Source organism: Astyanax mexicanus, chromosome 15 (genome assembly GCF_023375975.1).
Source record: "Astyanax mexicanus isolate ESR-SI-001 chromosome 15, AstMex3_surface, whole genome shotgun sequence".
Taxonomy (NCBI): domain Eukaryota; kingdom Metazoa; phylum Chordata; class Actinopteri; order Characiformes; family Acestrorhamphidae; genus Astyanax; species Astyanax mexicanus.
This window is the reverse complement of record NC_064422.1, coordinates 15,820,317-15,834,840: the sequence shown is the minus strand read 5'-3', so window position 1 is coordinate 15,834,840 and position 14,524 is coordinate 15,820,317. Positions and strand designations below refer to the sequence as shown.

Here is a 14,524-nt window from a genome sequence, read left to right as displayed (position 1 = left end):
GACCACAATGCAAAGTGGTTTGCATAATCAGATTTGTAGCTGGTTTAAATGTGTCCCAGACACCCTCCTTAAGTGGTTTAAGTATTCAGATTTTTATCCAATTTAAATGAGTCTCGGACCACCTCATGAAGTGATTTCAGTATTCAGATTTGGCATCTGTTTTAAATATGTCTCAGACCACCTCCTAAGCTGGTTTGAGTATTTGGATTTGTGTTGGTTTGAAATGCATCTCAGACCACCTCCTGATGTGGTTTGAGTAATCATAATTGAAGCTGGTTAAAATGCGTCTCAGACAACCTCCTGAAGTGGTTTCACTGTTCAGATTTGTCGGTGGTTTAAATGTGTCTTAGACCACCTCCAGAAGTGCTTTAAATTATCGGATTTTTAGCTGCTTAAAATGTGTCTCAGACCAGTTCAGGAGGTGATCTGAAATGCATTTAAAAGTGATACAAATCTAATATCACAAATTATTTGAGGATCTGGTCTGAGTGATCAGATTTGTATCTGATTTTAATATATCTCAGACCACCTCCAGAAGTAGTTTGTGTAATTCCATTTGATCTTTTTTTATCCCATTTTTTTCCCCCTATTTACAAGGCCAATTGCTAATTACCCAACCCACTCGTTAAAACACCCCTGTCACCAATGATGCCCCAACACCAGGAGGGTGAAGACTAGCACATGCCTCCTCCAATACATGTACAGTCAGACTCCGCTTCTTTTCAGACTGTTGCTGATGCAGTATTGACGAGTAGCATCACAGCACACTTAGAGGAAACGCAGCGACTTGGTTCCGATACATCAGCTCACAGACCCTTTGTGCTGATCAACATCATCCTATTAGAGTGATGAGGGGAAAAGGGCCATCTACCCACCCAGAGAGAGCAAGGCCAGTTGTGCTCTGTCAGGGCTCTGGCATCTGTTGGCAAGCTGCATAAACGGGATTTCAACAGGTTTTAAATGCGTTTCAAACCACCACCTGAAGTAGTTTGAGTGATCGGATATGTGTCTATTTTAAATGTTCCTCAGACCATCTCCTATAGTGGTTTGAGTTGTCAAAATTGTGTCTGTTTCAAATGCGTCTCAAACCACCTCCTAAAGTGGTTTTGTGTGTTCAGATTTGTAGCCTTTTTTAAATAGCATTTTCTGTAGCCAGTGACGTGAGGTGGTGAATCAGACCACCTCCTGAAAAGGTTTAAGTATTCATATTTGTATATTTTCTAAATGTGTCTCAGACCACATACTGAAATGGTTTGAGTAATCAGATTTGTAGCTGGTTTAAATGTGTCTCAGACCACCTCCTGAAGTGAGGTGGTGAATCTGAGACGAATTTAAAATGGATACAAATCTGATGGTCTATATCTGATATGAATGTGTCTCAGACGACCTTCTAAAGTGGTTTGAATGATTGGATTTGTATACATTTTAAATGTGCCTTAGACCACCTCCTGAAGTGGTTTGTGTATTTGGTTTTATATCTGTTTTAAATGTGTCTCAGACCATCTTCTGAAATTATTTGAGGGATGGGATTCGTATCTATTTCAAATGTGTCTCAGACCATGTTCTGAAGTGGTTTGTGAAATTAAAATAGTTTTAGGTGTGTTTACACTTGTTTTTTATGTGGCTTGGTCTTCCTCCTGATATTATCATGGTAAATTGAATGGAATAAAAGACGCGTTTTAGCAACCAGAATTTCTTCCATTACAACAGAGTAATTATAAACAAGTCTAACTAGTCTAATTTTAAATATGGAGAAACAAGGGTTTTTGTGCGACATAAATGATGTACAGTTTTCTGTGTGTGTTTTTGATTGTGTGTATGATGATGCTTCTGTATGTATATGAGGCCGTCAGTGACCTTCACAGCTGAGTGAATGACAGATGTGATTTGATGTGTGAATAAATAAATAAATTGTACTTAAAGCTACTTTAGTAGAGGCTGTTCTGGAGGAGACTGAGGACTATATAGGACTATATATACAATGCTAATGCTGTCAGAGGTAGTTATACGGTGTTTGTGTGTGTGTGTGTGTTCCAGCTTCCTGCAGCGAAGGGTTTTGTAGCAGACAGTTTCTATTCCGGTTTGACCCCCACTGAGTTTTTCTTCCACACCATGGCCGGCAGAGAAGGGCTGGTGGACACAGCCGTCAAAACAGCCGAGACTGGATACATGCAGGTACAGTACACACAAAGCCACACACACACACACACACACACGTGACCTCACATACACAGTAGGGTCCCTGGCTACCTGTGGACATAGCCTGAGCTGTTTATTGTCAGGTAAAAATCTCTCTCTCTCTTTCTTCCCTTCTGTTCTGTCTTCTCCTACACTGTTCTCTCTTTTTCTGTATTTTATTTCATTTATTTAACCTTTAATTTATTTAGATGTTCCATTAAGAACAAATTCATATATCGTCGCTGTCCAATAAAAAAAAAAAAAACACTTCATTTTTGTCGATTTTTAGTTTACTACATAATTTAAACACACAAACTGTCCCTTACACTGTGCCCAAATTTCTTGATGAACGGACCAATAGAAACTCTACAGGTCCTTCTTAAAAAATTAGCATATTGTAATAAAGTTCATTCTTTTCCATGATGAAATGATAAAAATTTAACTTTCATATATTTTAGATTCATTGCACACCAACTGAAATATTTCAGGTCTTTCATTGTTTTAATTCTGATGATTTTGGCATACAGCTCATGAAAACCCAAAATTCCTATCTCACAAAATTAGCATATCTTGAAAAGGTTCTCTAAATAAGCTATTAACCTAATCATCTGAATCAACGAATTAACTCTAAACACCTGCAAAAGATTCCTAAGGCTTTTAAAAACTTCCAGCCTGGTTCATTACTCAAAACCGCAATCATGGGTAAGACTGCCGACCTGACTGCTGTCCAGAAGGCCATCATTGAAACAACCCTCAAGTAAGAGGGTAAGACACAGAAAGAAATTTCTGAACGAATAGGCTGTTCCCAGAGTGCTGAATCAAGTGGGAGGTCTGTGGGAAGGAAAAATTATGCAGAAAACGTTGCACAACGAGAAGAGGTGACCGAACCCTGAGGAAGATTGTGGAGAAGGGCCGATTCCAGACCTTGGGGGGACCTGCGGAAGCAGTGGACTGAGTCTGGAGGAGAAACATCCAGAGCAACTGTGCACAGGCGTGTGCAGGAAATGGGCTACAGGTGCCGCATTCCCCAGGTCAAGCCACTTTTGAACCAGAAACAGCGGCAGAAGTGCCTGATCTGGGCTACAGGGAAGCAGCACTGGACCGTTGGTTAATTATTGCATGTCATTCGGAAATCAAGGTGCCAGAGTCTGGAGGAAGACTGGGGAGAAGGAAATGCCAAAATGCCTGAAGTCCAGTGTCAAGTACCCACAGTCAGTGATGGTCTGGGGTGCCATGTCAGCTGCTGGTGTTGGTCCACTGTGTTTTATCAAGGGCAGGATCAATGCAGCTAGCTATCAGGAGATTTTGGAGCACTTCATGCTTCCATCTGCTGAAAAGCTTTATGGAGATGAAGATTTCATTTTTCAGCACGACCTGGCACCTGCTCACAGTGCCAAAACCACTGGGAAATGGTTTACTGACCATGGTATTACTGTGCTCAATTGGCTTGCCAACTCTCCTGACCTGAACCCCATAGAGAATCTGCGGGATATTGTGAAGAGAAAGTTTAGAGGCGCAAGACCCAACACTCTGGATGAGCTTAAGGCCACTATCGAAGCATCCTGGGCCTCCAGAACATCTCAGCAGTGCCACAGGCTGATTGCCTCTATGCCACACCACATTGAAGCAGTCATTTCTGCAAAAGGATTCCCGACCAAGTATTGAGTGCATAACTGAACAGAATTATTTGAAGGTTGACTTTTTTGTATTAAAAACACTTTTCTTTTATTGGTCGGATGAAATATGCTAATTTTTTGAGATTTTAGTTTTTTTCTTTATTTTTTTGCTAAAATCATCAATATTTAAACAATAAAAGGCTTGAACTACTTCAGCTGTGTGTATAATGAATCTAAAATATATGAAAGTCTAACGTTTATCAGTACATTAGAAAATAATGAACTTTATCACAATATGCTCATTTTTTGAGAAGGACCTGTATTTTCCTGTTTTTTCCTCGTTACTCGCTCTCATTCACATTCTCCTTCACTCTTCCTCTTCCTCTTTGACTTTCTCTTTTTTGTTTTACTGTTTCAGGGTTATATCTTTCTGTGATATCTATTCAGCATGTGTAAATCTCAGAAGGAAGAAACAATGAGAAAAAATAACTCACTACAAATCACAAACACAAACCAGATAAGCCCTAACAGCACTGATGCAATCTCCGTTAATTCACACAAACACAATCTGCTGAAGTAAACACACATCTGAGATGATGAAACGTGATATAAACTATGCATTAATTTGATAAATTGTCAGCTCTGCCCGCTAAATTACAGTCTGTGCGAGCTGAGTGTGCTGGAAGGTTCCAGAGTAGATCTTTAGCTCACTTTCTCACTGAGGTCATACTGTGCTTTAGGCAAAAATCAACTGCTATGATTTAAACTGTACTTCAGCTTACCGACCACCAGCAATCAGCTTCCAGTGACTAACAGTGTTTGTTTGTGGGGTTTTGTGTTAAGGTGTGTGTTTGTTTCTTCCTGTACAGAGGCGTCTGGTGAAGTCTCTGGAGGACCTGTGCTCCCAGTATGACCTCACGGTCCGCAGCTCCACTGGAGATATCATCCAGTTCATCTACGGTGGGGACGGCCTGGACCCTGCAGCCATGGAGGGCAAAGACGAACCACTGGAGTTCAAGAGAGTGCTGGATAATATCAGAGTAAGAACACGTACACCTTCTACCTTCTCTCTTTCTATATACAAAGCTGGTTCATACACCAGTTTGTGTCATTTAAGCACTTGACGTCAAGTTCCTAACTTGAATAATGTAAATTGTGAAGACAATTGACAACGGATCAGAGGCAGCAGTGCTGCTTGAGTTTTTAAACATTTAAGTAATAGTCCACCAACAGCATGATGTGGGCATATGATGACCAGCACAAACTGTGCAGCAACAGATGAGCTTCTTTCACTGACGTCACATCTACATGGTGGAACAGCAATGTAGGAGTGTCTAATAGAGTGCAGAGTGAGTAAACACGTTGTTTAAAGGTCTCCTTCTGCTAAAATCAACTGGTTCTTGTTCTTTGTGAAATACAGTAGGTCTCTGAGTTGTATATTATGCTGCACATGAAACTCTTCCTCAGCCTTCATTGTCTGCAGTAGCTAGTAAAAGAAAATCCTCAGAAATACGAGTTGATTAGGAAAGGCTCTGTGTCAGACAGCTGAAGCCGGGCTGCAGTAGAGCCAACACTGTCTCGTTAGCTAAGGAGGAGCTTACAGCTTCTGTTTACACAGCTAGTTAACGTTAGCTATCTTGTGTAAGTAACTATAGGTTTAAATCTGATCTCCGTTTGATTCTGTGTTTTACTGAGACCTCAAATATACATTAGGGAAGCATGGTTTGACAAGGCAGTACAGCTCGATAGAAACCCTGTCAAAATTGGTGCCGTTCACGTCAGATTTTACGATGTAAAGCTGACCCTGCGGAATCGATCAATGTGGGGAAACTTCCAAAGCATCAAATCACCAAGGGAATCGATCGATGTGGGGAAACTTCCAAAGCATCAAATCACCAAGTCTGAGGTACGTTTTGACTGTGGGGGAACGCAGGTAGGCGTTCTCTGCTGCAGTGCCGTTAGCCAATCAGACGCGATATGTTTGCATGTATGTATGTTCATAAGCAAGAGCCCGAATCCTGTCTTTCTTCAGAGACCTCAAATTCAGTGAACTAAAGCAGGGCTAAATAAAAACACCAGAACATTTTTTTTTTCACAAAAACAGCTCACATGGCATTCATTCATACTAGAGACCACAGCTAGACATTTTAAAATGAATGAAAAAGCGATGGAATGAGACCTTTACATTTCCAGCAGCACAGCTGTTTCTTAAAAACGAATACCAACACAGCTCCACTTATTTTAGTTCCTCGGACGGGGGTCACCTTCAACACTCTAAAAAGCTGGAGAAAGTGTAGACCATGGCGGCAACTTCAGGAGAATTTGGAAGTAGTGTAGAGGAAAGCAAAAAGCTAATGCTAGCCGACGAGATGAAGCCCTGCTAAGAAAAGGTCAGACCAGAGGAACCACTGATGTGGGTTTATCTTGTGTTTTGGTTGAGTGTGTATTTTCGACAGTGTTGAAGGTGACCCCAGTCTCAGGAACTGACAGAACTGGAGTTCTGCTGACGCTGGCGGTTCTCTGCGTGAGAATGAGTTTGGCCTTTTTGGCTCCTTTCCTGAACTAAGATATAAAGGCTTATCTTCAGCCAGAGGAAGTTTTAATAGACTTAATAAAGAGCACGCTTGCTCAAAGTGCTAATATATGTGCTAACAGAGGCTAGAGGGTACAATAATACCACAGTGGGAAACCTGTTCCGAGATGTTTAATTACACTCATAATATCCCATTGATTTTTAAATATAGGAGACTTTTAAGTGCAGAACACTGCTCTTTCCTACTGTGAAGTAAAATCCCTTTGGCTTTTTATCCATTGGGATTAAGTTTATTATAGGTATAAAAGATTTGTACTGTGGAACAGCGTGAATAATGACTTTTTTATGGATTTAATTTGGTGTAATTTCATTGCTCAGTTCTTTAGTTAGACTTTTTAAAGCTTTAATTATGTTTTATATAATAAGTCAGATTTGTTCAGTGAAGCTTTGGCTCTGCAACTCAGCTCAAACTTCTTCAGTAAAGCTTTAAACTGCAACTCAACTCAGACTTGTTCAATGAAGCTTTGGCACCACAGTTTTACTCAAACTTGTTCAATGAAGCTTTGGCCCTGCAGCTCAACTCAAACTTGTTCAGTAAAGCTTTGGCCCTGCAGCTCATCTCAAACTTGATTAGTGAAGCTTTGAAACTGCAACTCAACTCAAACTTGTTCAGTGAAGCTTTGGCACTGCAACTCATTTCACATGTGTTCCATAGAGCTTTGACACTCAAACTCACCCCAGATTTGTTTAGTGAAGCTTTGGCACTCCAGCTCTTCCCAAAGGTGTTTAGTGGATCTGCTAATGCATGCAGGCTTTTAATGCTGTAATTCCTCAAACACATCCCAGAGGTCTTCACATTAGGTGTGTCACTCCAGCTCTCCCCAAAGGTGATCCATGGAGCTGCTTAGGGAGGCAAGTGGGATGCTGTGTTTTAATTGCTTCAACTTATTCTGCTCAGTGATGCAGCTCCCCTGATGCGTGGTGGCACAGCCCGGTTCAGGGGGCTTTTTAAAGCACTCTGTTGAGGTTTAAAGTAGTTTAGTGCACTAATTAGAAGATGCTTTGACACACTTTTAGAAGCTCTGAATTTGTTGAACAGGGGTTCCCTACATTTTGCAAATGCTGGGGTCTTTATCCCACCTCAAAACATCCCATAGCCCAGAAAACAAAAAAATATTCAACCATTTAAATCAGAAGTCTTTAAGTCTTTTAAGATTGTTTCTTTTAAATTGAAAGAATTAGTATTCTTGAGTTTATTTATTTTCTAATAAATAGCTTCAGTGAGGTGAGGTGATTTGGAAGATAGAGGGTACAGTGTATTGGAAATACAGCATTATGCTAAAGTTTGCATTTAGATGGCAAAAAAGTTTTTACACAGCAGAGCGTTTCTTCAGGATAATCTCTGAACTACAGAATATAATAACACTTACTGAGCTTCAATCTGGAGGAGAAACAGGGAATCAGGTTCCTCCTACTACTAGTCCTCACTGACGATAATCTAAATAAATACTAAATTATTTAATGTTGATTGTGTTGTGTTTAGTGTTTTTAATCACTGTTTTAATATTAATTTAATTTTAAACTAGTCCGGAGTAAATGCTGGGTTCTCGTTTATTGATTTTCTTATTTAAAGATTTTCAGTTGGAGTTAAACAGTTTAATTCTGATGGAGTATAAACTCTGGTTAGTTTGTTTAACTGAATTGTTGGTGTGTTCAGAAACGGGCAGTAGCCTCAGCCATTGGTTACAACACACTTTTTTTTTTTTGTTCATGCCCTTTAGTAAATGCTACCAATTAAATCCCGGTTTATTTTGGAGTATTATAAATACCTTCTACTGACCTTTCTTGGTATGTAGGATCTGTAGTCTCAGTTTGCTATATAAGCAATAAGTAGACTGGTAAATTACCAGTTAAAAGCAGGGATGGATTACTGAACAGGACTACCTGGTCCAGGGTCCCAAGAGCTCTGGTGCTCTACATAAAGATGCTACTGTAATATAGACTTAATATAGACAATTGGGTTTATTAATCTCAGGTCTGAAGGTTGTATTCCATTTATGGGGCTTTTAAATAAAATTTTCTCCCAGGGGAGCATAGCCATGACACCCGCTTGACAATGTTGATGAGCATATATATATATATATATATATATAAATATATATAAATATATATATATATATATATATATATATATATATATATATATATATATATATATATACAGGGTGTGTGTGTGTGTGTGTGTGTGTGTGTGTGTATGTGTGTGTATATATATATATATATATATATATATATATATATATATATATATATATATATATATATATATATATATATATATAATATTAATATATATATATATATATATATATATATATATATATATATATATATATATATATTTGGGCCCAAATGCCAACAAGTAATGTGCACCCCCCCCCCCCCCCCCCCCATATCACCCCCACATTTTTCCATGATCAGCCCTGCTGACCACTCAATTAATACAGCTCTGGAAATAAAATTAAGAAATCACTTTGAACCACTCTGATTTTGCTATTTATAGGTGTATGTTTGAATAAAATGAACATTGTTTTATTCTATAAACTACGGACAACATTTCTCCCACATTCCAAATAAAAAATATTTAGAGCATTTATTTGCAGAAAATGAGAAATGGCTGAAATAACAAAAAAGATACAGAGCTTTCAGACCTCAAATAATGCAAAGAAAACAAGTTCATATTCATAAAGTTTGTAAGAGTTCAGAAATCAATATGTGGTGGTATAACCCTGGTTTTTAATTAGTTTTCATGCATCTTGGCATGTTCTCCTCCACCAGTCTTACACACTGCTTTTGGATAACTCTATGACACTCCTGGTTTGATTGCTTGTGATCATCCATCTTCCTCTTAATTATATTCCAGGTTTTCAATTTGGTTTAAGCGGTTTCCCCAGAGCTGTATATTAGACCCTTAGCAATCCTATTGTTTCTGCTGTAAAACTGAAAATATGAGCACATTTTTTGACCAGTGGTCCACATTGAAAACTGCAGCTGTAGAATCTTTATAGTTGATTCTGGTGTTCACTGTACTGAGCTGTTTTGAACTCTACACTGTGTCGGTGTTAAAAGAGTGGAGAGAAACTAGGCCTCAGTCCAGTTGGAATGTTTCCAGTCCTGTTAAAGCTGTATTAGCATAAGTCTTGGCTCTTCTGTCTTGAGTGAGAATCTAACCGTAACTCCTCTGCTCTGCTCAATTCGTGATGCGAATCTCTACCAGCTGTCGCTGATTATTATTCTCCACTTATCTCCATGCTAATCACCTCTGGCAGGCTGGAGCAGAGGGAGTGACTGGGAGGACTGGTGCAGTAACTGATAAGAGTTAGAAGCTCTGCTGTGTCACTGCTGCTCATCATGCACCGCTGGCTGAACTTGGCTTTGAAGACGAAACGTGCTCGGACAAATTATTGGCTGTCTGAGGATCAGAGATGCACTTAAAAGAGCCTTCCACTCAGAATCGATAACAAGAGCTCAGATCTTTAGTTAAGCCTCGTTGTGTCGGGTTTAAGTGAATAGATCGGCCAGAATTCTAAGAAACATCCCAAATGTATCCAAAAGTAATTAAACTGTCAATACATGTTCACTATTTAAAGTTATAGTCCCTTCAGTAGAGAGGGGAAAAGTCAGTGTGTTAAGATTTAGCGCACTCAAGTTATTTTGCAGCTCAATGAAGCTGTATGAAAGGATTATATAAATAGTAGCTGCCAGATTCACATTGTCAGGAACTAAACTGGCTTTAATATATGTACTAATTGTTCCTCATTGTTCTGTTTGTCAGGCGGTCTACACGTGTCCTAATGAACCGGCTCTGAGTAAGAATGAGTTGGTTCTGACTACGGATTCCATCATGAAGAGGACCGACTTCGCCTGCTGCAGAGACACCTTTCTCCAGGTCAGTCCAGTTCTCACACACACCTTTCTCCAGATGAATCAATTTAGATCAGACACTGCTTACTACAGGTGAGTTCGACTTTTCCCGAGGTGAATCAACTTAAATCAGATGACCTTTTCTCCAAGTGAATCAATTTAGATCAGACACTGCTTGCTACAGGTGAGCTTGGTTGATTCAGATTAACTTTCTCCAGGTGAATCAATTTAGATCAGACATTGCTACTACAGGTGAGCTCAGTTGATTCTGGTTTACTTGTTTCCAGGTGAATCAATTTAGGTCAGACACTGCTGATTACTACAGGTGAATCAGTTTAGATCAGATGAACTTTCTCCAGGTGAATCAATTTAGATCAGACACTGCTTACTACAGGTGAGCTTGGTTGATTCAGATTAACTTTTTTCCAGGTTATTCAATTTAGGTCGGACACTGCTGATTACTACAGGTGAATCAATTTAGATCAGATGCACCTTTCTCCAGGTGAATCAATATAGATCAGACGCTGCTTACTACAGGTAGGCTCGGATGATTCAGATATACTTTTCTCCAGGTGAATCAGTTTAGTTTTGACTCAAGATAATCAAGATAAGACCATATTGTTTTCTATTGAATCACGCTCACTAGGAAAGTAACAAAGCCTGAAGTGCAGAGTTGCAATGAATCACGATGAAAAAAAATGACTGTGCATTGTGGGGACTTGCGATTCATAGGTCAGCGATGCAGGTATAAAATGGTTAGTGATGCTTCTTGATGCATCTTTTTCTTGAATAAATCCCCCCTAATTAATAGTCTCTTTGACACTATTTCTATTTGCTTTACAAAAATATATATTTTAATTAATCAAATGATTAATACAAAATGCTAGGATTAATGTTGTTTTGGCTGACCAGGGTAATGTATATATGGAGCTGTATTGTACTGTATTAAAAAAAATCTCAGGGTAGTTTTGGTTCTTTTTAAATAAGAATATTTTAATGTGCTGAGTTACTGAGTTTATTTAGTTCACTTCCTCCATTGAATTTAAAGTGTAACTCCATATTCTAGCCTACCTTAGAAAGAGGGCACAGCTGTTTGACCCTTGTGAGCTGGGAGACACGACAGATCCTTCACCCAGCCCTCACAAGGGAAAAACAGATTTCAGATTTTTTTTAAATGTTTCTTAAGTGGAGCTCACCTGGAGTAAGGCATGTCTGATCTAAATCAATTTTTTTTTTCTTGCTCTATCCATAAAAACCATGTCTCCAAGTTCATTCTCATCAATGGGCCACTAGAGCTAACTGTGTAACGGAACACATGATGTTTATATATATATATATATATATATATATATATATATATATATATATATATATATATATGTATGTGTGTATATTGTTTTTCATAAGCATGTTTAAAAGTTCTCACTACTAGAAAGCTAGAAAGAGACCTTGATCTTCAGAAGAGGAAGAACAAAAGACACTTTGAAGAAGCGATGTAAAGACAGATTAAAGATGTTCTATAAGAGCTGCATTACTGAAGGTGACTGAGGAGTCGGTGGTGTTCAAGCTGATTCACTGTAATGGATAATGTTCCCATCAATCTGCTGCACTTCCTGACAGTGTCCTTGTTCACCCCGTCAGTCTGCAAGCACAAAAAAAAAAAAAAATCTTAAGCCAGACTTTTTTTTTATTTTTTTATTGTGTAACTATGAGGTAGAATATCTGTGCTGTAGACATATTTCAATTAGATCATACAGTTAGATATAATATGTTTATATTCCTTTTAAATATAGATAAAAATACACTGTCTAAATGTTTATCGAATTTACAGGGGCTTTACGGTCAATTACGGTCCCTTCTGCCCGCCCCTAAACCCATACATCACCCAGTGTCCCTCCTAAACTATCCCCTACCATGTCTTATTTTATTCGAGCTGAGGGTGGGTTCAGCAAAAATCAGGGGGTTTAGTTACTCTTTAAGTTGCACCCACTGCTGACACAGATGTGCAGTTACACACATACAGCTTGTCTAGACCATGTCTAATGCCATGCATGGTATGTAAAGAGGTATAAAGCCCAGCATTGAGCTGTGAAGCATTGGAACTGTGATCTCTAGAATAATGGCGCTTCGTTAAGTACTTTTTGAATTCCTCTTATCAAGTCACTGAATGCAATCAAATCCTCACAGCAATGCTCAAACATCACCAGGAAAAACTTTCTTTAAAGGTGTCATTCCATCATTGCTTTATTCATTTTAAAATGTCTAGTTGTGGTTTCTAGAGTGAATGAATGCTATGTGAGCTGATTTTTGATGGAAAAAAAAGTGTTCTGGTGATCCGGTATAACGCTGCTTTATTCTGGTGGAGGAGTGGGAGAGAAAAAAAAGCAATAGTATTTCCGCTCCTGCTCATGAATATTCAAACATGCAAACATATCGCCTCTGATTGGCTAACAGCAATGCGACACCAGGAGGCAGCGAGACGTACAACAGTTTTAAAATAAAGACATTTTTACACCAATACCAGTCTTTGCAATGTCATGTTTACAACATGATGTTAACATGATGACAAATGTTACTTTACAACATGCTGTGTGCAGGTCAGCCACTAGCCTAGTCTTACCGAGTCTCTGTGAAATGCAAAATCCACCAGAGATCCTATGTAAAACCGTAATTCCTTACACAGAGGTTGGGTAGTCCAGGTCCAGAAAGTATTTTGTTGGATGAGCCTTGGGTGGATTTTTATTTTCTTGACCTGCACTCCCCGACTCTGCCCACAACTACCAATCTAAATTGTACTTCAAATTCTAACCATTTGTTCCCTAGCTCTGAATTAATGGGCAAAGCATATAACACTAATGTTTTATTTGCACAAATAACACAGGAACGAACTGCCATGTAGTTCCTAAAGCTGTTAGCTCCAATTTGACGAGAAGTGACTGGCTGCATGGCTTCAGCTCTGCCTGTGGGCCGTCGCGAGCCAAGGTGGGCAAGGCCATGAATACTAATTCACAAGTTGACGTAGACGTAGGTGCTTTTTCTGATCGATTGTTCATTTTTCTGAATATTTTCTTTTACTAGCTACTGGAGACAATGGAGGTTGAGGAACAGTTTAATGTGCAGCATTATAAACAACTCCCACTCCAACCAATTGTAACAAGAAAAAGTTGCTGTAGCGTTGGCACTCTTGTTAGTCATGTTGATTGTGGGCCTCCTAACCCGTCGCTACCAGCCTCTGCTTGCATCACTACTGCAGCATTAGTATGCTGGACATCAGCCAGTCAGTGGAGATTGCTAAGAGAACCAGACTGAGCAAAACCAGACTCACACTGGTTCTGTGTCTATGTAGAAAAGCCACTGGAACGGTTACCCTCTATACTCAGAACAGTTTGGCCTTGAGTGGAAAAAAAAGAGTCCTATAGGTGTGTGTTGAAGTGTCTAGGTCCTCTTCTGACCTTAATGACCTCCTCACACCTTTTAGATCTAAATCAACTGCTTCCACACTTTCCTCACCTCACCACTGTCCAACCACCTCCTAGTTGGATATTTCTTCTTCACACATTTTCCAGCAAACAGTCACAGTGACCTTTTTCACCTCTCTGCCCACTCAATTACCGGATGGTCTTTGGGTGGTCTGGCCTGGTCTTGTTCATTGTTTGTTTGTGGTTCTTCAAATATAAACAGTTATGTTCTCTGAAATGATGGTGCTCCATCCAGTATGTTTGGTTGGGGAGTTAAGGATGAGGTGGGGTTGAGAAAATCATGCAACATCCCACCCCACTAATGGTGTTGTTGCCATCATTCAATCAGTTGTTCACAGCAAACCTGAAAACCATCAAGTAGAAAGTCCCTTGACAGAAGAGAACTTGTAGTAGATGACCTCCTCACACCTCTTGGATCTAAATCAGCTGCTTCCACACCTTCCCCACTGCTGTCCAACCACCTCCTGTAGTAGTTGGATTGTTTCCTCCACATGTTTTCCGTCAAATTTCCTCGCGTCTCAGTGTGGGGGGGTTAAACATGTTGTGACTGTACTGCCATGACAATCACAATGACCTTGCCCACTCAATCACGGGATGGTCTCTGGGGAGTCTAGCATGGTCTTATTCGTTGGGTGAGGTCATTGTGGGTCTTCTAGGAAATAAGAGAGCTTTCATTCATTCATTTAAATAAGAAGCTGTTTAACAACTGTGTTCTCTGAATAATGGCACTCCGTCCAACACATTTTGATAGTACAGACGTTGGACAATGAAACTGAAACACCTGTCATTTTAGT

At 39.4% G+C, this 14,524-nt stretch overlaps 1 protein-coding gene across 1 annotated transcript in view; it reads left to right on the top strand.

Annotated features, from left to right (window-relative positions):
- Nucleotides 1-14,524, top strand: part of polr3a (polymerase (RNA) III (DNA directed) polypeptide A) — a 75,179-nt gene that overhangs the window by 35,954 nt on the left and 24,701 nt on the right. The window contains exons 19-21 of the mRNA XM_022669061.2: nt 2,038-2,175; nt 4,664-4,834; nt 10,163-10,276. Of these exons, the coding sequence (XP_022524782.1) occupies nt 2,038-2,175; nt 4,664-4,834; nt 10,163-10,276 (423 nt within the window). The remainder of the gene's footprint in view (nt 1-2,037; nt 2,176-4,663; nt 4,835-10,162; nt 10,277-14,524) is intronic.